This window comes from Mirounga leonina, unplaced genomic scaffold (genome assembly GCF_011800145.1).
Source record: "Mirounga leonina isolate KUSES-001 unplaced genomic scaffold, KU_Mleo_1.0 Mir_200, whole genome shotgun sequence".
Classification (NCBI taxonomy): domain Eukaryota; kingdom Metazoa; phylum Chordata; class Mammalia; order Carnivora; family Phocidae; genus Mirounga; species Mirounga leonina.
The window spans coordinates 29350838-29374546 of NW_023270503.1; the positions used below are offsets into that span (position 1 = coordinate 29350838).

At 51.7% G+C, this 23709-nt stretch overlaps 1 protein-coding gene across 1 annotated transcript; it reads right to left on the bottom strand.

Annotated features, from left to right (window-relative positions):
• Window positions 1-337: 337 nt before the first annotated feature.
• Window positions 338-10700, bottom strand: KIF18B (kinesin family member 18B). The gene is made up of 15 exons (XM_035027305.1): window positions 10164-10700; window positions 9394-9551; window positions 8991-9095; window positions 8708-8818; window positions 8429-8626; window positions 8095-8271; window positions 7448-7522; window positions 7207-7307; window positions 6542-6731; window positions 6067-6194; window positions 3287-3486; window positions 2518-3049; window positions 1487-1576; window positions 898-1001; window positions 338-687 (listed from the first exon to the last, which is right to left on the bottom strand). Exons 1-15 carry the CDS (start codon window positions 10480-10482, stop codon window positions 575-577), a joined length of 2601 nt encoding a protein of 866 aa, XP_034883196.1. The 5' UTR covers window positions 10483-10700; the 3' UTR covers window positions 338-574.
• Window positions 10701-23709: the final 13009 nt, after the last annotated feature.

Genomic DNA, 23709 nt, shown 5'->3' on the forward strand with positions numbered 1-23709 from the left:
CGTCCGCATCCCTTCCGCACTGCACAGAGGCCATGAGTGCACAGAGCCCTCTGTCAGATGGGAGGTGGGGAGCAAAGACCCCCAAAGCCACCTGCTTGCATGGAGAGCATTGTGAACTGGGGGAAGGGGGGTATGATGGCTGCACCTTTATTTTTTTCTTTTTTCTTTTCTTTATTTTTAAAAAGATTTTATTTATTTATTGGACACAGAGAGAGAGAGCACAAGCAGGGGGAGTGGCAGGCAGAGGGAGAGGGAGAAGCAGGCTCTCCGCTGAGCAGGGAGCCCCACGCGGGGCTTGATCCCAGGACCCCAGGATCATGACCTGAGCTGAAGGCAGCCGCTTAATGACTGAGCCACCCAGGCGTCCCGATGGCTGCACCTTTAAAATGTTACCATTCGAGATGAATACATACATGCTGAGAAGCTGAGTATAACAAGAGATTGATAAAGAGGGCAGGTAGCAGGATGAATGGCTGGCGACTAATGTTAATAAAAGAAGAGGGTATTGGCATTAACTGCTCCGAGCCAGGGCTCCTGGTGCAGGCAGTTCTGGGGGCCATGAGGGGCCGCTGGGTCAGGATACCTTGGCGACACAGCTCCCAGATGACAGGGCTCCCCCAATCCCCATCAGTTCCTGCTGGTTGCCAGGGCAGCGGGGACTGGAAGGGGGCTCTGCAGGCCAGTTGGCTGGGGCAGGCAGGGAGGAAGACAGTGAGGCTCTGTCCCGCTGCTCCCCTCCCCCACCCCTCCCCCACCTCTCTCATCAGGGTCCCTGCGATGCTGGGAAATACCCCAGGCCCTCCTTTCACCTGGGTCTTGGCCCACCCTCTCCCCTCCTACTTCCTGTCTTCATCTGCCACCAGGGCCCCGGACATCCCGGTCCCCAGTGCCAGTCACCTGGGATCAAGAGGGGCCCAGCTGGTCTCTTCAAGGTACTGCTGGGGAGGCGCGCGATGCGGCTGCGACCTCGGGCCACTCCCAGTGAGCGGGAGACTGAGGAACTGAGGGAGGGAAGGAAGGATGGAAGGTAGGAAGGTCACAGTCATGCCTGGGGATACAGGTAGGGGTAGGGGGTACAGCTCGAAACTAAGCCGTGAGAGCAGGGTGAGGCTAAGCACCAAGGCCAGATCTGAGGGCAGGAGAAGCAGTGGGGAGAGAGCTTAGTGGGCTGTGGGAGGGAAGTAGAGGTGAAGGGTGGGTGGTCTGTCCCCCAGTTTAACCAGTGAACACCGAATGTCCCCCTCAAGGAGAGGGAGCCTGTAGCCTTTCACTGAAGAAGGGAGATACCGTTCCCTCTGGTATAACCCTGTACTAGCAAGGGCGAAAGGAACCTCCTTCAGTCCAGGAACCCGATGCTGGCCCTGCTCATGAGACCCCTGCTACCTGCCCCGAGGGGTCCAGAGACACAGCCGAGGCCTGTAGCTAGCTCAGTGCCCACTATGCTGGTGAAAGCTCTGTCTCTCCCGGTCTACCGCCCCAGCCTCACCTGGCAGCTCGCCTCTTCTTGCGGGCTGAGGTCCCAGGGAAGGAAGATGTTGGTTTGGGGCCTTTCACGGTGAACAGGGACTCAGGTCCACTGCGAGAGGGAGGAAGGTGAAAGGAGGCAGATCAGGAGGGAACCAGAAAAGGGCACCTCCTCCCTCCAGCCCCCAGCTTGGCGGGTGGGGAGGTTGGACAAGATGACCTCTGAGGTTTCTTCCTACTTAGAGGTGGATTCCTCTCCCTGCCTCACTCGGCCTGGGCTGACAGCTGAGTGACAGGCTTATTCTGGGAGAACATCCAGATGTCAGTTTCTGGAACGTTCAGGGAACTGGAGTTCAAACGATTTGACCCTTCCACCTGCCCGGCTGTGAGCTTGTTACTGAGAGGTGGTTTAGGCCGTAGGAGGGGCCGGGGGTGCGGTGGGCAGCCTGCTGCCCTCAGCCTCACAAGTACAGGTCAGTCTGCTGATTGTTCTTGGCCTTGGACTGTCCTGAGCTGGTCACTGTTCCCCTACCCTGGCAGGTGGGTGGAAGGCGAAGGTGAGAGCTTCATCTTCTCACTGAAAAATGCTGAACAAAGTTCCGAGGCTCCCCTTCCCAGTTCCAGATGCTGGACTGGAGGGTAAAATCTGGGGTGGAAATGGCAGAAATATGCATTTCTCAGTGGGACATGAAACTAAGACTGGGCCAGAGGGTGTGAGTGATGCAGAGGAATAGAGAAGACTAGGCCCCCTCCTTATTCCTGCTCCTGCTGACCCTCCCTGAGGTGGGGGGGGAGGTCCTGTTAGCCACTCGTGGGCATGTCACAAACCACCCAGAGCTGGCGGCTTTGGAGACGGACAGACAAGGCAGGGCCCCCGAGAGGGGCAGCCCTCCCGGGCCTGGGGACTGACACCAGTCAGGCCGAAGGCAGGGAGACAGCAAACATGGCTCCGAGAGTCAGGCCGGCTTCCACTCCTCTTGGCAGCACCTCTGTCCCTCGCTGACCCCAGGGAGCCCCTGCCTGGAGGGCTGGGAGGGAGGCTGGGAGACCCACCTGGGGATGAAGGGCTGATCCAGCCTGTTCAGCTCCTGGGGGGCATTCTCCCAGCCAGCACATTCGTGGAAACCCAGCTTCAAGGGGGCCTCCTCTGAGAGATCAAAAGTGGTGTTGAGGTCCCGAGCAGGCAGGGCCAGAGGGGTAGAGCAGTTCTGCACAGCAGAGGGGCCCAGGGGCACCCGGCTTCTGATGACTGTGGCTGGGCAGACGCGAGGGGAGTGGCAGGACGAGGAGGAGGCCTTTCCCCCTTTGGGGGGGGTGGGCCCGAGTGAAGGCTGAGCCTCAGGCAGGGACCCCCTCCTCAGGCAGGGCAGGAAGGACTGGCGCTGGCGCTTGGTCCCCGGCTTCGGGGCTGGGGGGCTGTCAGGCTCCGAGGGGCTTGGTCTCCTCCTCCTCTTCTTCTCTGTGGGCCGCCGGGATATCTGGGCTGGGGTGCAGTCAGGCCCTGGTAGGACCCCCAGGGTGTGCATGAGGCCACTCAGTCGCCTTGCCATGGTCCGGGTCACGGGGCCAGAATAGCCTGGAGAATCTGGGGCACAGAGAAGGCGGGTGCTGAGGGGAGATCAGGGACTGGCCAGAAGGAAGGCGAATCTGGAGAATTTGGGGAGAGAGACACGGGAGACACGCAGGAGCCCCTAACTCCATAGGTGGGCCGCGAGTCCTGTGTACCACAGCACGACCCAGCATCGGAGGCCCCAGCCGCCCCTGGGTGCCAGCTGGGCCTTCGAGAGGGCACTGCTAGAGACAGAGCAGGGGTGAGACTCACCTGACTCAGGACACGGCTCCAGAGGTGCCTCCCTGGCCTGGCCAGGTGCGCCTGAGGCCTTTGCACCCGGTTCAGCTTTTCCCTCCTGCACCAGCTGCTGCAGGGTCTCAAACTCTGCGATCATGTCGGGGGTCAGCAGCTTGGCCGCTTGAAGCAGGGACTGCTGTCGCCGTGCCAGGCACAGCACCTTCAGGGCCAACCTGGAGGAGAGGGAAGGGCCCGGCCCTCCTCAGACCCAGCCCCATTGCTCCAGGTGCGGTGAGGAGCACGCAAGGGTGGGCCCCCCGGCTCCCTCCTGCCGGGCCTCCCTCCGCCTTCCCAACTGCGGTTCCTGCTCTGCCAGGCCCCTGCTGAAGCCCGAGGCCGGCAGAGACGACCACAAGTAAGGTGGGGGGGCTTTGTCCCTAAATATGCCCCCCAACAAAGAGAGGGACCTGGGAAGTACAGAAAGGGCACTAAATGGCCTCAGACCAGAAGGTCTGCGTCTCCTCTCAGCCCTGCCAATCACTGGCACTGTGATCTTGAGTAAGTTCGTTGACCCAAGGGGCAACGAAAGGTAGGAGCAGGGAAGAGCTAGGCTCAAGTCAGCCTGCCAGCTCAAATCCAGGCTCCGACACTTCCCGCTGTGTGATCTTGGAAGCACTCCTTAACCTCAGTCTCCACATCCTTAAAATGGGGAAAACCAATGCACCCACGTCTTAGGGTTGTGGGAAGATGAAATGAATTATTTGATATATACAGTGTTTAAAGAGTACCTGACACATAAGAAGCATTGTAAGATTAATTATTTTCTGTAAAATGAAAACATCAACCTTGCGAGGGCAAGAGGAGATGGAATGAGATAGGCCGTGTCGGTCCTGGTTCTGAGAGGCCCCTCAAAATCGCACGCAGTCTGCACTCCCTACTTAGCGGTTGGGACCCCGAAAGAGCCCGTGTGAATCAATGCACACTTCACATGCACCGAGGGGCTATTTAAAGGGAATTATGAGGGTAATGTGATTATTGATGGTATAAATTTAGATTCTAATAAAGCAAATTTCCTTCCTGTGAGGCACACCTATGATAAAAAAATGAACACAATTATCTTGGTGGGGATTATTCATGGCCAATAATTTATCCTCAGGTAGCACTACCTGCCTGGACATCCCTGAGCCCCCTCCTCTGCCTTCAGTGTGTGCTCAGGGAATCCAAACTTATTTTATAAAGCAGCCTCCAGGCCTCTCTGAAAGAAGGCAGGATATAAATTAAAAAGGACATAGCAGAAACTCATTCGATGTCTGCCTGAGCCACACATTATAAGAAGATTAGACCACTGAGAGAAGTAGGTGTCTAGGGAGAAAGGCACTGGCCTGGATGTCGGGTGACCCAGGCCTCGCCCTGTCCCTCTGGCCGTGTGGCCCTGGGCGAACGCCTCAGGACCCAATCTGGCGAACAGGGAGCGGGTCTATACCAGGGGTTTCCAAATTAGGTTTCAAGAAACCCATCAGAGGACATTGAAAATGGAGTTGCTCTGCTTTATCTGTTCTACATATTAAACTTCAGCATAAGATTCCATTTGAAGAAAGGACTTTGTAGCTAAAAAAATTCTGAAAAATCCGCTGAACTGGAAAATCTAAGATCCACTCAGTGCCCCAGTGGTCTAAAGATTCTGAAGTCTAAAGCCAAAGAGAAATGATTTTCCATTATCTGATTGTTAGGGTGTCTCCAAGTATGGAGATGATCTAGCATGTTCTGCAGCCTCTGATACATGGGGTCTTCTGTCACATTTTATTAGTATCTATTATTAGCTCTAAGAAGTAGGGAGAATGAAGACTATAATCCCCAAATCATAGCTAAGACTGAAGCACCTTGTCAGGGACCACAAAACCAGAGGCAAAGCGGGAACGAGAACCCTGGTGTCCTCTGTCCTCACAATGGGGGAGACACCAGGGCACAGAGACCCTGACTCATCGGTGGAAGCCCTGGGGCCAAGGGGACATCCCGCCAGTGTATCCCTGACACTCCAGGGCCCCGGGGAGTCAGCAGCAGGAGACAGATAATGAGCTGCTGATTATTCAGGCTGCAACATTTTTGCTGAGTCGGGAACAGACACTCCCCAACAAGAAATAAAATTAAACAGGCCCTTCTGTCCGGAAGCTTTAAATATACTGCCTCGTGTGAAGCGTGCTGGGGAGGCAAGAGTGGGCCTGGCAGCAGCAAAGCTAAGTGGCAGGGGATTTATGTTCTAGGGGCCAAGGGAAAACATACTAGCAGCACCTCTCTATTAAGCACAGAAAGAAGGATCCAGAATCCATTTCTCTCTGGCTTTGGGTGGTGGTCTGTATTTACTTCTGAGAAGAAATGGCCATAATCTGTTGGTGAAGACCCATGATAAATACCTGGCTTGGGAGGGCGGTCCCTTCCTCAGCCTGCCATCCAACTTCTCTTGGCTGCTTGGTTCCTCCCTGCAGAGGACAGGCAGCTCAGCCCCCAGACCTGGAGGCAAAGCGCTAGCCTGGGCAGCCCCGTGCTAACTCGGGGCTTGCGAGCCAAATTTGGGATGGAATTGGGTGTTTTGCTTGCCAGTTATGTGGAAGAATAGAAAGGACAGTAAGTAGACAGAGTAGGTGATAATCTCCAGTTGATTGAAAGCAGATAAGGGACGATGTTGAGGAAAAGAAGACGCAGCTCTTAACTAGGGCAGAACCAGAGCTTTTTTGATGTACTTAGCACCAGCTCCTACCCCAGGAGGATGGAAGCCATCACCTCCCACCTTGAACCCCAGAGAAGAAGACACCTACTGCTTAGAATGGTCCCTGTCCAAGTTCTGTGGTGAGAGGCAGCCCACATCTGGCTTGGGCTGCAGGCTCAGGCCAGGGGACCTTGGCAGTGAGTGTCTGAGGGTCTGCTCTGGTACCTGGATTGGAACCTAAGGAGGAAGGAAGTCACAGTTAGAGGGCCCAGGATGACCACCCTCCCCTACATAAGCAGATCTTAAAATCTTTTCCTCCTCCAAGAGTGGGAATGATGGCTCTTGGACTGACTGGGTCCTAGCTGAGAATCTCTTTCCCAGGCCCCACCCTCCTCCCCGCTTTCCTTCTGGTAACAGGTTTGCCCCTCACTGCAGACACAGAGGAGTTCCCCTTCCTGCACAGGATCTGAAAGCCCCCTAATGACTAAGATGCAAGACATCCAGGTAGGGAACCCAGAACTGAAGGGAGTCTACGAGTTGGGGAGGGCCATTGCCTCCAACATTCTACCACCTTCAAGTCCTACCTCCTCCTCCACTGGGCCTTTGTCCTTATCTTCTTGGGGCAGCTCCTGGTCTGGAGAGTTCCCTTCCACGACCCTCCCTACCTGGGTCTCTAGCCCCAGGCTCTCCTCTTGAAGGACGGCAGACCCTGGGTGGAGCTCTGGGGTGCAGGGCTGGCTGGAAAGGCGGGATGGTGAGGGGCAGCTGGGAAGCCTAGGGGGGACAGGAGGGGGGTGTTGAGAGGTGGGAAAGCAGGGAGGGGCAGGGTCTCTGTGGCACGAGGTGGTATAGGGCCCAGCTTGGGTAACAAGGGGGCAGTAGCAGAGGGTGGGAGGAGTTGGTGATTTCCTGGTTTAGGAAACAATGATGCCTCCCCCTTAACTACACCTTCCTTTAAGTAGTATATGCTGCTTACATGGGCTGGGGGTGTCACGTCCTCATCTGACATGGAGGATTTTTTTCTATTTTGATGTTACTGTCTAGAGTGCACTGTGTCACATGAGAGCAACTAGCAGTGACAATCAGTGTCTTGTCACCTAGTGTCACCGAGAGTGACAATCAGTGTGCTGGACACGGGCTGGGAAGCCCGGACCCTGGGTGGCAGCACAGAGCTGGAGAAGGGGGGCTTTCCCTGCTGAGCTGAAGGGGCAAGACTGGCTGAAGGGGCAAGAATGGCTGCAGGACTCACAGTTGCTGGGAAGGGCCCGATTTGGGGGATTTCAGGAGGTCCTGCGGTGGGGCTCCGGCTCTCGCCTCATATACTTGGAGCTTCTCCCTCAGGGCGGCCACCTGCAATCAAAGCAACGCAGCCCCTCAGAGCCCCAGGTGGGTGCAGAGCCCTGGCCGCACCCCACGGCTCGTCTCTGGCTCTCCTGTCCCTGAGCCGGGTGCCCCGCCTCCCGGTCAAGCTCTCCAGGCGGGCTCCTCACCTCAGCCTGCAGCTGCTGACAGATGGTGGCATACTGGCTGATGTGACAGTCCAGGCTGATCACGTTGCTCTTAAGCTGAGATGGCGGCACAGGGGAGAGTTTCGTGGGTTCATTCACAGCGGCTTTTGGCAACCACTTCCAATGGCCAGGCACTGTGCGGGGCGCTTCCCTCACATTCCCTAGACTCACCCTCCCGAGGGGGAACAGACTGGGGAAGGGCAGTGAGTGGCTTGCCTGACACCACAGCAAGAGGCAGAAGGATGCTTTTGAACCCAAGACCCCTGACTCCCTGACCAATACACCCTCCCTAGACCAGGGCAACTCTCACCAGCCAGCGCTTGGCCACCCCCTTCTGTTGTCACCCTCTTGAGACGATTCTGTCCCAGGCAGCCCACTGCTATGATATCTTACTCTTTTTGTCAAGTCTGCAGACTGTCCTGCCTCTCCCCCCCGAGCTGGAGTCTTCCCAAGGATGGGGACTGCGTCGCTTCTATCATAAAGAATTTCCCTGATGACGGAGGCTAGGGAACTTCTTCCCTCTGCCTTGGGGGAATGCTTGCTCCAGGTATCGGAGGACGCTGTGTGGGTCCTGTCCCTTCCTTCTCCTGTCCCCCACACCAGGTTGGCCATTTCTGGCCGGGACACACCGCGAGCTTGATCTCCTTGGCGCGGTCGGCATACTTGAGGGTGTTGTAGGTGTCCTCGTAGGTCAGACTGGAGGGGCTGACGGTAGCGATCATGACCGTGTGGCAGTTGCCCCCAATGGAGTCCTTGAGCAGACGGGTCAGCTTGCTGTCCCGGTAGGGCACATGAGTCTTGCGGCCCTGGGGCGACAGCAAGAGGGCATGGGGGGAGGTGGCTGGACCAGACAGATCCAGGCTGAGACCTGGCAGCCGTTGGCCCAGGGCTGGAGGGAAGGACCGCAGGCTTCGGGCACTCAGTTGCTGTCCCGGGCAGGCCCCTGGGTCTGTGCAGTTTTACCTTCGCGTCGGCCAGGGCATTGAGGACATTGATGAGGGCCAGCAGGGAGCGGTTGATGTTGGCACCCTCCCGCAGCCGCTCCCCCTTTGCATGGGTGCTGGAGGCCCGCTCCGAACCGGCCAGGTCAATCAGGCTCATCTTGGCCACTCGAAGGGCCTGAGTCAGGCCTGGAACCCGGTCCTGCTGCTTCACGAAGATCTGGGGGGCAGATAGCAGGGGTGAGGGGGTGCCGGGCATCAGGAGCCCCAGCTTCAGGCTCCGACCTGCGACTGCTCTCACCTGGAAGATGGCGTGGGAGCGGGACGAAGTAGCGTTGGCGTCGGTCGGGTGCTGCGTGCGGTTGCGGTTCCCCCTGGTCAGCAGCTCCAGCAGCTGCTCAGCTGAGGTGGGCTGCAGAGGAGATGCCCAGGCAGGGCGCTGTGGTCTCCCCAGCCAGGGCTTTTCCCCCAACCGGAAGAGCTGCTCTTCAGAACCACCCCTGGATCCAGGGCACCCCCAAACTGCCTGGTGAGAGAACCCTGGGAACCAACGCTGCTCCTGCCACCCGGGCCCAATCTCTCACCTGGTGGAAGGAGAGTCCTTGCACCACCACACCCTTGTCGGGGTCCTCCCGGATGGCAAGGGGCCCCTTGGGCTCCAGGAGGTCGTGGATCTGCTCATTGTACACCTGAGGAGGAAGGAGGCAAGAGGCCGGGCGAGGGCTGAGGTGCAGACAGGGAAGCATGGCAGGACGCCGTGCCAGGGGTGGCCCTCTGCAGGACAATGGAATGCGGTGAGAGCGGGACAGGCAGGCTTGGTCCCAACGCAGGCTCTCTCAGAGCCTCATCTGGGCCCCTGGGCTCTCAGCGGGCCCGTCCGCCTACTTCCTCCCACCCTCTCTGCCCGCTCTCCTCTCCTCCCCGCATCTTCAGGGGCGCTGAGAATGAGGAGTGGGGCCGCCCACGCCTGGGAGGGACCAGCCCTACCTCCTGGTAGCTGATGAGCACCTCGAACCGCTTCTCCTCCTGGTGGGCCTCAAGCCGCCTGTAGAGTTCCATGGTCGTCAGGTACATGATGCCGGGGTCCCCCTCTCTTCCCAGCATGGTGTGGGTCTTCCCAGCCCCCGTGGCCCCATAGGCAAACACTGCGGAGGACAGAGTCGGGGGAGGGTGGCGGCAGGGCCGGATCCGCCTTCCCCAGGGGTCCCCCTGTGCCACCCAGCCCAGCCCCCCCTTCTCCCCAAGCCCCTTCCTTTGCCTTCCTGTGTGCAGTTCCACGGCTCCTACCCACTCGCATCCCGCCGCGTTCACACTGCAGCTTTGCAGTGCCCTGTGCCTCTGGCCTGGCTCCCCGTGGACCTGTGGATTCCGGGGGCCTGAGGGAGCTTCTCCCTCCCCAGGGGGAGCCTTCTCCAGGCTAGGCAGCTTCCTCTGACGAAGGCCTGCCGTTCTGTCCCTCATTTCACTGACCTCAGTTTACAGTCACACATTTGTGGGGGTGATTTGTGATTAGTATCTTCTCCCCCCTCTAGAATACAAGCATCAGGAGGACAGGAACCACATCTGTGTGATGCGCTTCTAGAGCCCAGGAGGGTGTGTCATACACGGGAGAACGAAAGGGCCAGCACCCTCGTCAGCAAGTGCCCAGCTGAGGGGAAGGAGGGCACGGTGACGTGACGCATGAAGCCCTCAGAGGGAAGCAGGGAGGCAGGGCCGCTCCCAGCGGGGCTTTGCCTCCTCCCTGCCCCGGCTCTCACCTGAGCAGTTGTAGCCCTGGAGGAAGCTGTCCAGAACGCTGTGGGTGGTGTGCTGGAACACGTCCTGTTGGGTGGCCGCCTCACCAAAGACCCGGTCAAAGACAAACGTCAGGTCTTTGCCCTTCTTCTTGGGGCCATCATGGGTGCTGCCCCACTTCAGGCCAAGGAAGCCCCTGTCGGGCTCCTCAGGGTCAAACACCAGCACCCGCTCATCCACCACCTGAACCACAGGCCGCCGCTGACTCTCCAGCTCCCGCGGGGTGGGGGGCCGGACCCGCACCACCACCCGCACCTTGCTGTCCTCCACCAGCGTCACCATGGCGACACCTGGGGGACACACAACAGAGAGGAGGACCGATCTGACCCCAGCCCTGACGAGGTGCGCCCTCAGCCTACCTAGCGTTCAAGAACCTTCTCCCACTCCCTCCCCAACAGCCGATCTCCATGTGATACCTCAAGAGAATAAGAATATTATTAATAAATCTCTTTCTCACTCGAAATGCCACCTTTGTCATATCCAGATGACTTGAATTTTTCCAGAGGCGAATGGCTGGGCTATTATGTTCCACTGATCTGTCTACTCCTGTGCCACACTCTTTCTGTTCCAGTCCTTGACAGTATGCTTCTTATCCAGTGAGACAAGAACTGCCTCCCCTCCCAACCACCACCGTTAGTCTTTCTCATAATTTTTTCTTTTTTTCAGATTTTATTTATTTATTTGACAGAAAGAGACAAAGCGAGAGAGGGAGCACAAGCAGGGGGAAAGGGAGAGGGAGAAGCAGGCTTCCCGCAGAGCAGGGAGCCCGATGCGGGGCTTAATCCCAGGACCCTGGGATCACGACCTGAGCCGAAGTCAGACGCTTAATGACTGAGCCACCCAGGTGCCCCTCTTTCTCATAATTTTCTTAACTATTTTCAGGCATTTATTGTTCTACTTGCCTTTAAGAAAATGTTATCAATTCTATCCCCAACCCAGAACACCACCCCCTCCCACCCTATTGGAATTACAAGCAGAATAGTATTGTTTACATATTTATTTTATATTAAAACTTTTCACGCAGGGTGCCTAGGTGCCTCAGTCGGTTAGGCAGCCGACTCTTGATGTTGGCTCGGGTCATGATTTTAGGGTCATGGGATTGAGCCCCATGTCAGGCTCCACACTCAGTGGGGAGTCTGCTTGGGATTCTCTCTCCCTCTCCCTCTGCCCCTCCCCGCAAAATAAATAAATCATTCTTTGGGGCGCCTGGGTGGCTCAATCATTAAGTGTCTGCCTTCGGCTCAGGTCATGATCCCAGGATCCTGGGATCGAACCCCGCGTTGGGCTCCCTGCTCCACGGGAAGCCTGCTTCGCCCTCCCCCACTCCCCCTGCTTGTGTTCCCTCTCTCACTGTGTCTCTCTCTGTCAAATAAATGAATAAAATCTTTAAAAAAAAATAAAATAAAGATTTTATTTATTTATTTGAGAGAGAGAGAATGAGAGAGAGCACATGAGAGAGGGGAGGGTCAGAGGGAGAAGCAGACTCCCTGCCAAGCAGGAAGCCCGATGCGGGACTCGATCCAAGGACTCCAGGATCATGACCTGAGCCGAAGGCAGTCGCTTAACTGACTGAGCCACCCAGGCGCCCTAGATATTTCTTATGTCCCTAAGATTTTATAGTTTTTTTTTTAAGATTTTATTTATTTATTTGACAGAGAGAGACAGTGAGAGAGGGAACACAAGCAGGGGGAGTGGGAGAGAGAGAAGCAGGCTCCCCGTGGAGCAGGGAGCCCGATATGGGGCTCCATCCCAGGACCTGGAATCATGACCTGAGCCAAAGGCAGATGCTTAAGGACGGAGCCACCCAGGCACCTCCTAAGATTTTATAGTTTTTCATCTCTTTAGATAGGTTCTGTAATTGTCTTTTTAATATAATTTCCAAGTAGTTTAATTGCTCTTATGAACGGAGCACCTTTCCCCATTTCCATACTGATTGCTAGTATGGAGAAACACAATTGATAATTATACATTTGCCTTCAACCCACCACTCTTAAACTTCCTGATTAATTCCAATTGTTTTTTTATTAAAGCTTATTGGGGTTTCTGAGTACACAATTATATATCAGGGAAAAAAAAACCCCTTCTTTTTTTACCTTTTCTTCTCCATGGTTATACCAACTGTTTTATTTCTTATGTATTGCACTCCCTAGAACTTCCAAAACAATGTTGAATAATGATAACGGGCATCCTGTCTTGCTCTTGATCTTAAAGGAACTGGCGTTAGTGCTTCACTAATTAGAAATTAATTTTGGACAAATAGTTAATTATCATCATAGGAATGTCCTCCACTCTTATTTAACTTAGACTTGTTATCAGGAATGTCTAGAATTTTATTTAATGAGCTTTCAGCATCTCCTGACATGTTTATGTGGGTTTGTTTTTTTTTCTCCTTTATTTTGTTGATGTGGTAAACTTTTGATATTATTTTTGGCATCAAACCAACCATGCATTCTTGGGAAAAAATCCTACCCTGGCCATACTGAAGTTTTCCATTTTTAAATGGCTAAATGCGTCAACCTTCTCTTTTATGGTTCTTATGTCATATTTAAGAAGACATTCCTTCCCCAAGGTAATTTTCTTATATTTCTGTCTGACACTTTTTCTTTCTTACATTTAGGTCTTTATCCAGATGGCATTCATCTTTTTATGAATGAGGTTTCTAAATATCTTTTCTTTCCAAATGATAAGCAATTATATCATTTATTTTATTTATTTTTTTAAAGATTTTATTTATTTGACAGAGAGATCGAGAGCACAAGTAGGCAGAGCAGCAGGCAGAGGGAGAGGGAGAAGCAGGCTCCCCACTGAGCAGGGAGCCTGATGCGGGGCTTGATCCCAGGACCCTGGGATCATGACCTGAGCTGAAGGCAGCCGCTTAACCGACTGAGCCACCCAGGCACCCCATCGATTTTATCTTTTATTAAAATGCATTCTTTCTCTACCCGTTTCAAATGGCACATTTAACAAAACTAAATTCTCATATGAACACGAATTTATTTCTGGGCGCTCCATTCTTCTCTACTGATATGTTCCTTTTGCAGGAACTTGCTGTAGTTCTATTACACATCACCTTGTTCTTTTTCTTGACTGTTCTTGGGCATCTGGTCTTGCATATGATTTTGGAATCAGCTTACAGAATTCTGTGAAAAAAACCTGCTTAAGATTTTAATTAGGATTATTTTGAATTTATAAATTAATATGAGGACAACTGACATCTTTACAATATCAAGCCTTTCTATCTAGGAACATTGTATCTCTTTTCATTATTCACTTTATAATCCTTAGTAAAATTTCATAGCTTTCCTCACATGAGTTTTGTCTATTTCTTGATAGGTTTATTACTGGTTATTGTCTAGTCTTTATTATATTGTGAATAGGCCCTTTGTTAAAATTGCATTTTCAGGGGAGCCTGGCTGGCTCAGTCAGTGGAACGTGCGACCCTTAATCTCAGGGCTGTGGGTTCGAGCCCCACACTGGCTGTAGAGATTACTTAAAATTTAAATCTTTAATGGGGCGCCTGGGTGGCTCAGTTGGTTGAGTGTCTGACTCTTGACTTTGGCTCAGGCTGTGATCTCAGGGTTGAGCCCTGTGTCAGGCTCCCTGCTTAGCAGCATGTCTGCTTGGGATTCTCCTCTCCCTCTGCCCCTCCCCCTGCTCTCTCTCTCACACACACACACATGCTCTCTCTCAAAATAAAATAAATAAATCTTAAAAAAAATAAAATCTTTAAAAAATAAATAAAATTACATTTTCTAATTCATTTTTTTATTTGCCAGAATATAGGAAAGCAACTGCTTTCTGGATGCAGATCTTGTATCTGGCCACATAACTGATCTAATAGATTGTCATTGATTCGCTTAGGTTTTTCAATTAAATGATTTTGTAGTTTGCAAATAATGACAGTTACTTTCTATTTTTAGCTCTTCTTTATTTAGTTCCCTACCCTCCACTGCCCATTAGGAATGGGCATTAAATTTTATCAAATGCTTTTTTGGCGCGGGCTGAGATGATAACAGTGCTTCTCCTTTAATCTGTTTTTTTGGGGGGGTTGTTTTTCTTTTTGTTTTTTGTAGGCTCTATACCCAATGTGGGGCTCAAACTCTCGACCCTGAGATCAAGAGTCCCATGCTCCACCAACTGAGCCAGCCAGGTGCTCCATCCTTTAATCTGTTAATACAGGGGGTGACATAGACAGATTTCCTAATGTTGACCTGGTAATATTTCCAAACATTTATCTATTCCCTCTTGTATCCCCCTCACACCTCTCTCCCTGCTTTTTTCATTTCTCTTTCAAGCCAGCCTACCAAGGGTAGAGATGGAATTTCTGGAATGCAGGAGTCATGGCTATCCTGGAAAAGTTCAGCCCAACTCTTGGGATATATTAACAGCGCTAAGGAACAGGGGCTGTTTCTGAGGGATATGAATAGATGAATGTTTTCCCGGGAAAGATTAGATCCCACTGATAGGACCCAGGTCATTCAGCAAAGAAAAGTGAGATTTCTCCCTAATACTCCAGTAAGTAACTTGGGTTTTCCTTTGAGAATGAGGCAGAATTGAGCTGATTTGAAACTCTTGTCCCCTACCCCCACACGTCTTAATTTCTTCCTCAAGCAGAATAAGGGAAAGATATCAACCAATAATCATCTTGTTACATTGCGTATTTCTTTCCCTGTCCCAGCCATCGGATTGCCACAATAAACAGAAGAGCTAAGTGCTCTCTATGGCAGGGGCTGTTTTAAGCACCTTATGCGTACCATCTCCTTTTCAGCTCCATCGCAATCCCACAAGACAGATACTATTATTAGACTCATTTTTCAACGAGAAAATTGAGACAGAGAGGGGTAAGCAACTTTCCCAAGATCCCAGGGCTAGTAAGTGATGGAGCTTGGTTCCAACCCAGGCAGTCTGACTGCAGAACCTGCTCTACTCTGCCTTATAATGATATTATATATTACGTCCTCATGATCACATTGTTGTAATATTCCCATATGTTTGTATAATAATTATAATCCCTTTTATGCAACTGGCATTACGTATTCTGCAAACACTTTCAGATATATGGACTGTACCTAATTTTCAACACCCGGAGAGAGTCCCTGTCTCCCATCTTTGCATTCCTGCCCCCAGGGAGCCCCACTCTTGTACCCAGAGAAGTGAGGGCGGAGGGTGGTGCCTGGCCCCACCATCTAGGGCTACGCTGTGTGGCTTAATGGCAGTGCCAAGCTCCCCACGGGGAGGGTTTGAGCTGAGGAGGAGCCACAGAGCAGCCTAACATTCTAAGCAGGAAATTAAAAAGGGCACTGGCAACGGAGTGCGCATAACCTTTACAGTCCTCTCCTCTCCGCCTCCTGAGGGCCAGTGAGGCAGACTGTTTGCCTAATGAGATGTTTTCCTTCTTCCTGAGACTGCGCTGGGGGCACAGGGTGGGGGTGGGGTGGGTAGGGTGACACTTGGCAGGGCTGCAGCTGGGACGCCTGGGTCCTGGTGTCGGCTCTGCATCTGACCAGTGAGGAGCTCTTTCCACCAGCCACACCACGTCAATGTCACCTCAGCTTCCCCGCTTTGAGAGCCAGAGAGAACAGCTACCGATCTGCTCCCACCCCAGGGGGATGGGGAGATTAATGAGAGAACGTTTGTCAAGTTTGCTTTGATCCCCGGTTGGAAAGAGCATTTCAGCCCAAAGTACAAGGGAGATGATTCTTTAATAAGATCTTCAGGGTCTGAGCCAGCCACAGTCACGTCCTGTTTCTAACCCAGGGCAGCTCATTAAAACCCAGAGGCTAGTTCGCTGCTGAGCTGGGGCTGGGAAGCCGAGATTCAGTTGTTTTCGGGGTAGGCTCCTCTGCCCACTCTCTTAGGGACAGGCTGAACAAGCCCCACCTCCCTAGAAGCCCCTGGAGAATTTCTGAGGACTTGGGATCTGCCTGCAGACATTGGGAGCTGGGAAGGTGAAGGTGGATGTTCTGTTTTCATAGGGGTTGCTGCAGCCCCCTTCCTCACTCCCTTACATCTCTCACATGTGTGTGTGTCTTGTCCTCAAGCTTCAAGAGAGCAGGACCCCCTTCTGATGTAGTCTGTGCACCCCAGATAACTAGGCACCAGACCCAGCACACAGTAGATGCTGTATGGTGTTTGTCCTAGGAATGAATAAAAGCCAGAGAAGAGCAGGGTCTGAATCCAAAAGTTTAAAAATAATTACTACTATAGCTACCATTTATTGAGCACATAACTATGCATCAGGCACTATGCTAACTGCTTTACAAATGGTGTCATTTAACTTCCACAACAATCTCATTCTGTAGTTGCTGATACAATTGTTACAATCCTACTGTACAAGGGAAACTGAGGCTCAGGAAGGAACTTGTCACAGGGATGGTAAGTAGCAAGGCCAGAGCCTGACCTTGTTCTGACTGTCACCAGAGACATTACTCATCAGTCATCCTAGGCTATTCTGCCCTGTAGCCTGGCTTTTGCAATTCCTACCTCCCCTTACTTTAGCACCCACAGGGCACTATCCAAAGACCACTGGTTCTTTCTACGGGTGTCGTTCTGAGGAAGGAGCTGTATTCTTTTGCTTTTTAAATAGACAATCATAAGGCTGTAACTGATGATAATTTTGTTTATTTCTTTCTAACTTTATTTGTATTTCTTTCTCCTGTCTTATGGTTCTAGCTAGGACCTTCAGTACAACCTTGAATGGCGGCAACAATAGTAAACAATCATCTTTTTCCTAATTGCATAGGGGATGCTCCTGTTATTTCACTTTCTGTTGGTTTAAGGAAATTTACCTCTGTTTCTAGTTTACCAAAAAAAATTTTTTAAAGATTTTATTTATTTATTTATTTATTTGAGAGAAAGAGTGAGTGAGCACAAGCAGGGGGAGCGGCAGAGGGAGAAGGAGAAGGTGGCTCCTTGCTGAGCAGGGGGCCCGACACAGAGCTCCATTCCAGGACCCTGGGATCATGACCTGAGCTGAAGGCAGACGCTTAACCAACTGAGCCACCCAGGCACCCCTTAAAGATTTTATTTATTTATTTTGAGAGAGAGAGAGAGAGCGTGAGTGAGCAGGACCAGAGGGAAAGAATCTCAAGCAGACTCCACTTGGAGCCTGAGGCGGAGATCGATCTCACGACCCTGAGATCATGACCTGAGCTGAAATCAAGAGCCAGACATTCAACCAACTGAGCCACCCAGGTGCCCCTAGTTTATCAAATTTTTAAAAATTCATGGATGGGTACTGAATTTTATTGAATTCTATTTCTGCGCCTAATGGGATATTTTCCTCCTTTAATCTGTAAATTGTATTAGATTTTCTAATCTTAAGCCATTTTCATATTCCTGAGATAAAAGGTCATGATATATTTTTTATATATATATTGCTAGCTTCTGATTGCTAATATTTTATTTGAGATTTTCACAACTACATTTATAAAGGAAGACTGGCTGGTAACTTTCTGTCTGATTATTGGTATCACAAAATAGACTGGAACTGTTTTCTCTTTTTTTAAGGGAGAGGTTGTGTAAGATTAGAATAATTTCTTCCAATTGCTTATAAACTTCTGGTGGAGTTTCATGTGTGGTTTTTTGTTTTGTTTAATGGGGATATTTTAAATGAATTCAATTCCTCAATGGTCCTAGGTGTGTTCAAAATTTCCATAACTTCTTGAGTCAGTTTCCTGTTGTTGTTTTTTTTCTAGAAAATTGTCCAAAAGCATTGTCAAAAGGGTGTTCCACTGAAGTCCCTCTTTCTCTTTAGTCTCCAAGTAACTTAAGCTATGCCCCTATTGTCATTCCTAAGATCATTCTGTTTCTTTTCCTTATTTCATAATCAATATTGCCAGAGGTTTGGCTTCTTTTACTAGTCTTTTCCAAGATACAGCTTTTGGTTAAGTTAATTCTATTACATAGTAAAATTCTATTTCATTAGTTTCTTCGAACTCCTTTTTAAAAATTTCCTACACATGTATTCTGTTGTTCTGTTCTATCTTAAAGGGCCAAAAGTGCCAAAGCTAAGAGGAGAGGCATCCTAGGAGCAGTAGCAGAAGGCATGGTTTTCTGTCATACGGGTAGTCTTTCCATTCCTTCCTTTATTCAATCAATATTTACTGAGTGCCCCAATAACTAAGTTTCGGCCGCTGGCACAGCTCTGCAATCAGTTCTTCCGTATGGATGTGCGGAGAGGGTCTTAGCTACTCCACACAGATGTGCAGGGGTCCCAGGTCTCCAGTTCTAGCGAGGAGGAGGACCTTCCACAGAGCGGGTGCACAGAGGGCCGGACCCCGTGCGGTTGTGTGGACTCAGTCCAGGTCCGGTACAAATGAGCAGAGGGATCCCGAGCTCCATGCAGATGTGGAAGGAAGAGCCCTGCTCCCCGCACCGCCCCCGTCCTGTTCAGAGGGAACCACCCAGAACCGGCTCGGTCTCCACGCTGCACCTTTGCGTCTGGCACAAAAGCTGCTTCCGCCCTGGGCGGCGGGATCCACCTGAGCGCTGGAGCCCGCGGGGCAGACTCCGCCGTGGGCCAGAGCTTACCCTTCGTCGGTTCCCCGCCGCTGCTGTCGCCGCTCGCAGCCGGGTCCCTCCGCCGCAGTCCGGAGCCCCAGACCACCCGAAAGCGCGCCCCACACCCTCCTCCCCACCCGCGCCAACCTGGGCCCCGCGCCGCGCGTTCAAATTAGCCGGGTCGGCTCATCCGCGCTTCCCATTGGTCCCCGTCCGGATCGCTGATTGGCTGTTTCCTAAGTAACCAAGTACAGCTCCGAGGGGGCGGGTGCAGGCAGCTGTGCGCCTGCGCACTTCCCCTCCCCGTTTGCTGGTTTTGAGACTGTCTCCGGGGCTGTCCTGCACCAGACCCGCAGAAACCTGTAGGGGGCTGGGGTACCGGGAAGGCGCGGCCCACCCTGTCGTACCTGGGGCTGGGTTCATCACCAGCTGCAGCAACCAGATATCAAATACATTTTCAGATCTTTTTCTGTGGGCTAAGACGGCATCTACTGATTCAAGAGGGACTTTTTAGCCGTTGTCCAGGGGCTCTTCTCGCTCCGCGACCATCTCAAGAATGAACTTTGAGAACAACCTTGGTGTGGAAAAGCCGGCGGAGACAGAGAATGGCAATTCCACCCTTTCAGCGGTGTCAGGAATATCCTGGACTGATTGTTGAATACGAGGCTCGGCCTCCATCCTTCATAACCGCTCGCTGCATGGATTCTGGTGGGCCAACCTCATATTGATCCTCAACGCTGGAGGTTGTGGAGGTCAAAGAGAGCCCTGCACTGAAATCAGGAAGCCTGATTCCAGTCACTAGTGGCTGAATCACCAATCAGTGCTGAGACTGCGGAAGCCACTGCTGCCCTCAGTTTCCTCATCCATAAAATGGGGTAAATATCCTGCCCTTCCCACTCACCTAACACAGCCTGGATGTGAAAGCCCTCCAAACCACCAGCATTTGTAAGGGGATAGCTTTGTATGAATCTGATCAGGAGGAAACGGGTGGTGGCTGCCAGGAAGCCCGTTGCTCACCAGTTTCATTCACCCGATCTGTCCCCACACTGGGACAATGAACAGGCATGCAAGAGGGCAAGAGGCAAACTTCCCTGGACCTGACATCAAGATAGTGGAGTCACTATTTAATACCTGGTTGATTTGACTCAAACTCTTCATTCACCTTCCTGGACCTCCCTCGCCTGCTATACAGTGGGATAGCATTGTTGTTTGGGGGGAGAATAAAATGAGAAAATGATGCAAAGGTGCTGTCACTGTAAAGCTACAAGAAAACTAGGGTATTCTTGCCATCTGCACTACCCAAGAGAAATATAACTGTTAAAGAATGGATTCCAGCTTAGGGGCCCCTCCCCTCTCACAGGGGTATGCATTTTATTTTATTTTATTAAGATTTTATTTATTTATTCATAAGAGACAGAGCGAGAGGCAGAGGGAGAAGCAGGCTCCCCACCGAGCAGGGAGCCCGATGCGGGACTCGATCCCAGGACCCTGGGATCATGACCTGAGCCGAAGGCAGACGCTTAACCATCTGAGCCACCCAGGCACCCAGGGGTATGCATTTTAACAGAATTTAGGGGTGTGGTTGAGGAGCCACCAGGGGAACAAATTCCTCTTGTGTCCTTGTCAGCCAGGTCTTGCCTTGATCCACTTCTGGTTTGGACAATTAGCTGGAGAAAGTGAGATGAGGCAGGGAGCTGAGGCTGTCCCAGCTGTGGGCAACGGGAAGGGGACACTTAGCTTGTTACAAAGATTAGAAATAATGTAAGTGTGGCACATTGCGGACATTCGGTGAAATGGTCCTAGGTGTTCTTGTGTTCATTCATCCAATAAATATTTATTGGTGGACCCAGAAGATAGAGTGGTGAGTGATAAATGCCACCTCCTACCTTCACAGAGCTTGCACTCTATGGGAGAAAATAGACAATTAAGCAAGTACTAAAAACGATGTGATATATGGGCTATCATGAGAACAGTAAAGGGGGTCAGGAGGAATTGGCATGCAAGTTGGAGCAAAAGGAGCTGTTCCTTGGATCTCAGAAGCCAAGGAAAAGGAATTTTGCAGGAGAGTCAAAGGAGCCCATGACGCTGAGAAGTTTTGGTAGGACGTGGCCAGGCCCACCTTAGTGGACACAAATGGAAAACCTGTGGACCCTACACTACCGATGTCGATAAAGGGGGATTAGCCTGGCATTGACCTAATCAGAATTTCAAGGCCTAGAACCCAGATGTGAGGGTTAGGTGAAGAATTTTTGCCTTGTATGGTGGCAGATATTTTTGAGCTGATACGGCCAATATGTTGTGGATATCTCACAATCCGCAACTGGCAAGATCCCTGACCCTAGGTGCTCAGAGGAGGGGGGGCACGTTCTCTCACCTGCACACTTCTCACTGCACATCCCTTGCACCCAAGTAGGGCATTTGCTGCTTCAGATATAGTGATTTTATTTATTTGGGTTTTTTAAAAGATTTTTTTGAAAATGTATTTGACACAGAGAGAGAGCATAACAGGGGGAGCGGTAGGCAGAGGGAGAGGGGGAAGCAGGATCTCCGCGGAGCAGGGAGCCCGATATGGGGCTCCATGCCAGTACCCCGGGATCATGATCTGAGCTGAAGGCAGACGCTTAACCAATTGAGCCACCCAGGCGCCCTAGAGCGATTTTAAAAGATCCTTCAACCAAATCCAAGACCTCGTTCACGGTCTGGTCTAGCACGGAAGTCAAGCGCAATGAAGACGGAAAAGTGTCCCCTCGGTTTATCAACAAGGAGGTTGTGGGTGGCCTTGGCAGGAGCAGTTGCAATAAAGAGACAACAGCCAGAGTGGGAGGTGAGAAAGTAGTAACTACTCTTTTAAGGCATCTGGCTGTCAAGGGGAGCAGAGGAAGGAGGTAGAGGCTGGATGGAGAGGTGGGGTCAAGGGAGGATTTTTAAGGAGAGATTTAAATGATGGGAGGGAGCTGATAGTGAGTGAGCAGCTGAAGAGTAAGGAGAGGTGTGATTATCAATTAGGTGAAGTCCCCAAGAAGGTGGGAGATACAGTGATCAACCACACCTGTTAGCCCAGCTGGGACTGAGGGGTTTACCGGAATATGAGACTTTCAGTTTGAAAACCAGGACAGTCTTGGGCAAACAAGGACAGATTTGGTCATCCTGGTGGGAGGGCCTTGGATGCAGAGCACAGTGGCAGACTGGGCCCTGGAAGAGGGGGACAGCTCTCCCATGGAGACACAAAGGAGGAGAGGAGAGGCCCAGATGCAGAGAAGTTTGTGGATTTTACGGTAGAGGTTGGTGGGAGATAGGAGATATGATTACCCATTGGATAGTTAGCTTCACGTTCCATCTCCTGCCTTTGCTGCCAGGCCTGACACATAATAGGTACTCAAGAAAACAGGCTGAAGGAATCAGTGAATGGAAGAGATCGGGAGTAGATGTCACAGATTGGGTACTCTGTGGAGCAGACTCTGAGGCGGGGATCAGTGTGCAGGAAGTTTACTGGGGTGTGCTCTTGGAACGAACACGCATGGAAGAGAAGGAAGGGAGGCAGGACTGGGCAGAGAGGGAAATTGAGCTGGGAGCTCTGAAGCTGGGGAGAGTCTTCAGAGTTGTCCTGAGTGTAAGGGCCCTGCTAGGGGACCAGGCCTTTAAACCCCCATGTGGATCTGTCACTGGAAACAGGCTGCCCTGAGAAGTGGCCGGGACACTGGGCAAGGCAGCTCCCATCAGCAGACGCCATCCCTGAAGGGGGCTGCTAGCTGAGAGCCACCTGCTGGCAGCACTCTCAGCAGCCGGGGATTTCTGGTCCTGAAGGAGACCTGGACAGTGCATCACAGCGTCCATCATCAGGAGGTAGATGGGCTGTTCCGGGAGGGTAAGCCATGTGACCTTGGGTGAATTAATTCACCTCTCTGTGCCTCAGTTTTCTCCTCCCCAAAATGGGTGTGACAATGGTAACTACCTTGTGGGATCACTGTGAGGTTTAAATGAATGAATGCATTCAAAATTCTTAGAATAGGGGCACCTGGGCAGCTCAGGTCATGATCCCGCGTCCTGGGATCGAGCCTCGCATCGGGCTCTTTGCTCCACATGGAGCCTGCTTCTCCCTCTGCCTGCCGCTCCCCCTGCTTGTGCTCTCTCTCTCTGACAAATAAATAAATAAAATCTTTAAAAAAATTCTTAGGATAGTACATAAGCTGTTCTTATAACTTAGGGGTTGATACAGAGATGAGGGCATATGTCATTCCTCCAGCTCCATTATTTCCCAAGTCCTTGGACAAGAGAAGAGAAAACGCTCGGCTCCCTGGGTTTTATCCCCACCAACCCCATCACCAAGAGGACAGCTTCAGCAACAACTTGGGAAAGGGGCACCTGTGGGGGGTGGGCAGGGCTCAGATTTCGAAGGGATAGACAGTTTGTAAAACCTTTCCAAACATTATGTAAGTAAAACTGTAAGCCTCCACTCAGTCGAGCTCCCTCAGAGTAAGCCCTCCTGACAGTTTGAGAGACCTCCCTGCCCCTCCAGTAGCACTGTGTAGGATGTGTCTGTTTGATCCCTGTGGGTATCTTGAATCTCTGGATGGTTTCTTAGGCATTTCTGAATCCACACAAGCTAGGGCCTGACCCATTGAAGATGTTCAGTAATGTTGAAACAAGCAGAGCAAGTAGAGACAGGTGGACCACGGTCTCGGGGTATCCCTGTGCTCTCATCCCAAATTGGAGGCTGTAGAACAGAAGAGGGGGTCCACGTTGGACATGGGAGGACTCAGTGTGCCTATTCTCAACAGCTCCACATCTTGGGTACACCAAACTGACCCTTTCCCTAGTGCCCCACATTCATTTTGGGGTTACCAGGGTGGGAGAACACCCCAGGAATCTTCATCTTCTTCGATGAGCATCATGACCATCCCAGGCTTTGAAGTGCAACCAAAGGATGTTTAAATCACGGGGCTCAGGAGACTTGGGTGGTCATACTAATAATGCATTTGCATTTTGCTTTATAACTTACAAAACAAG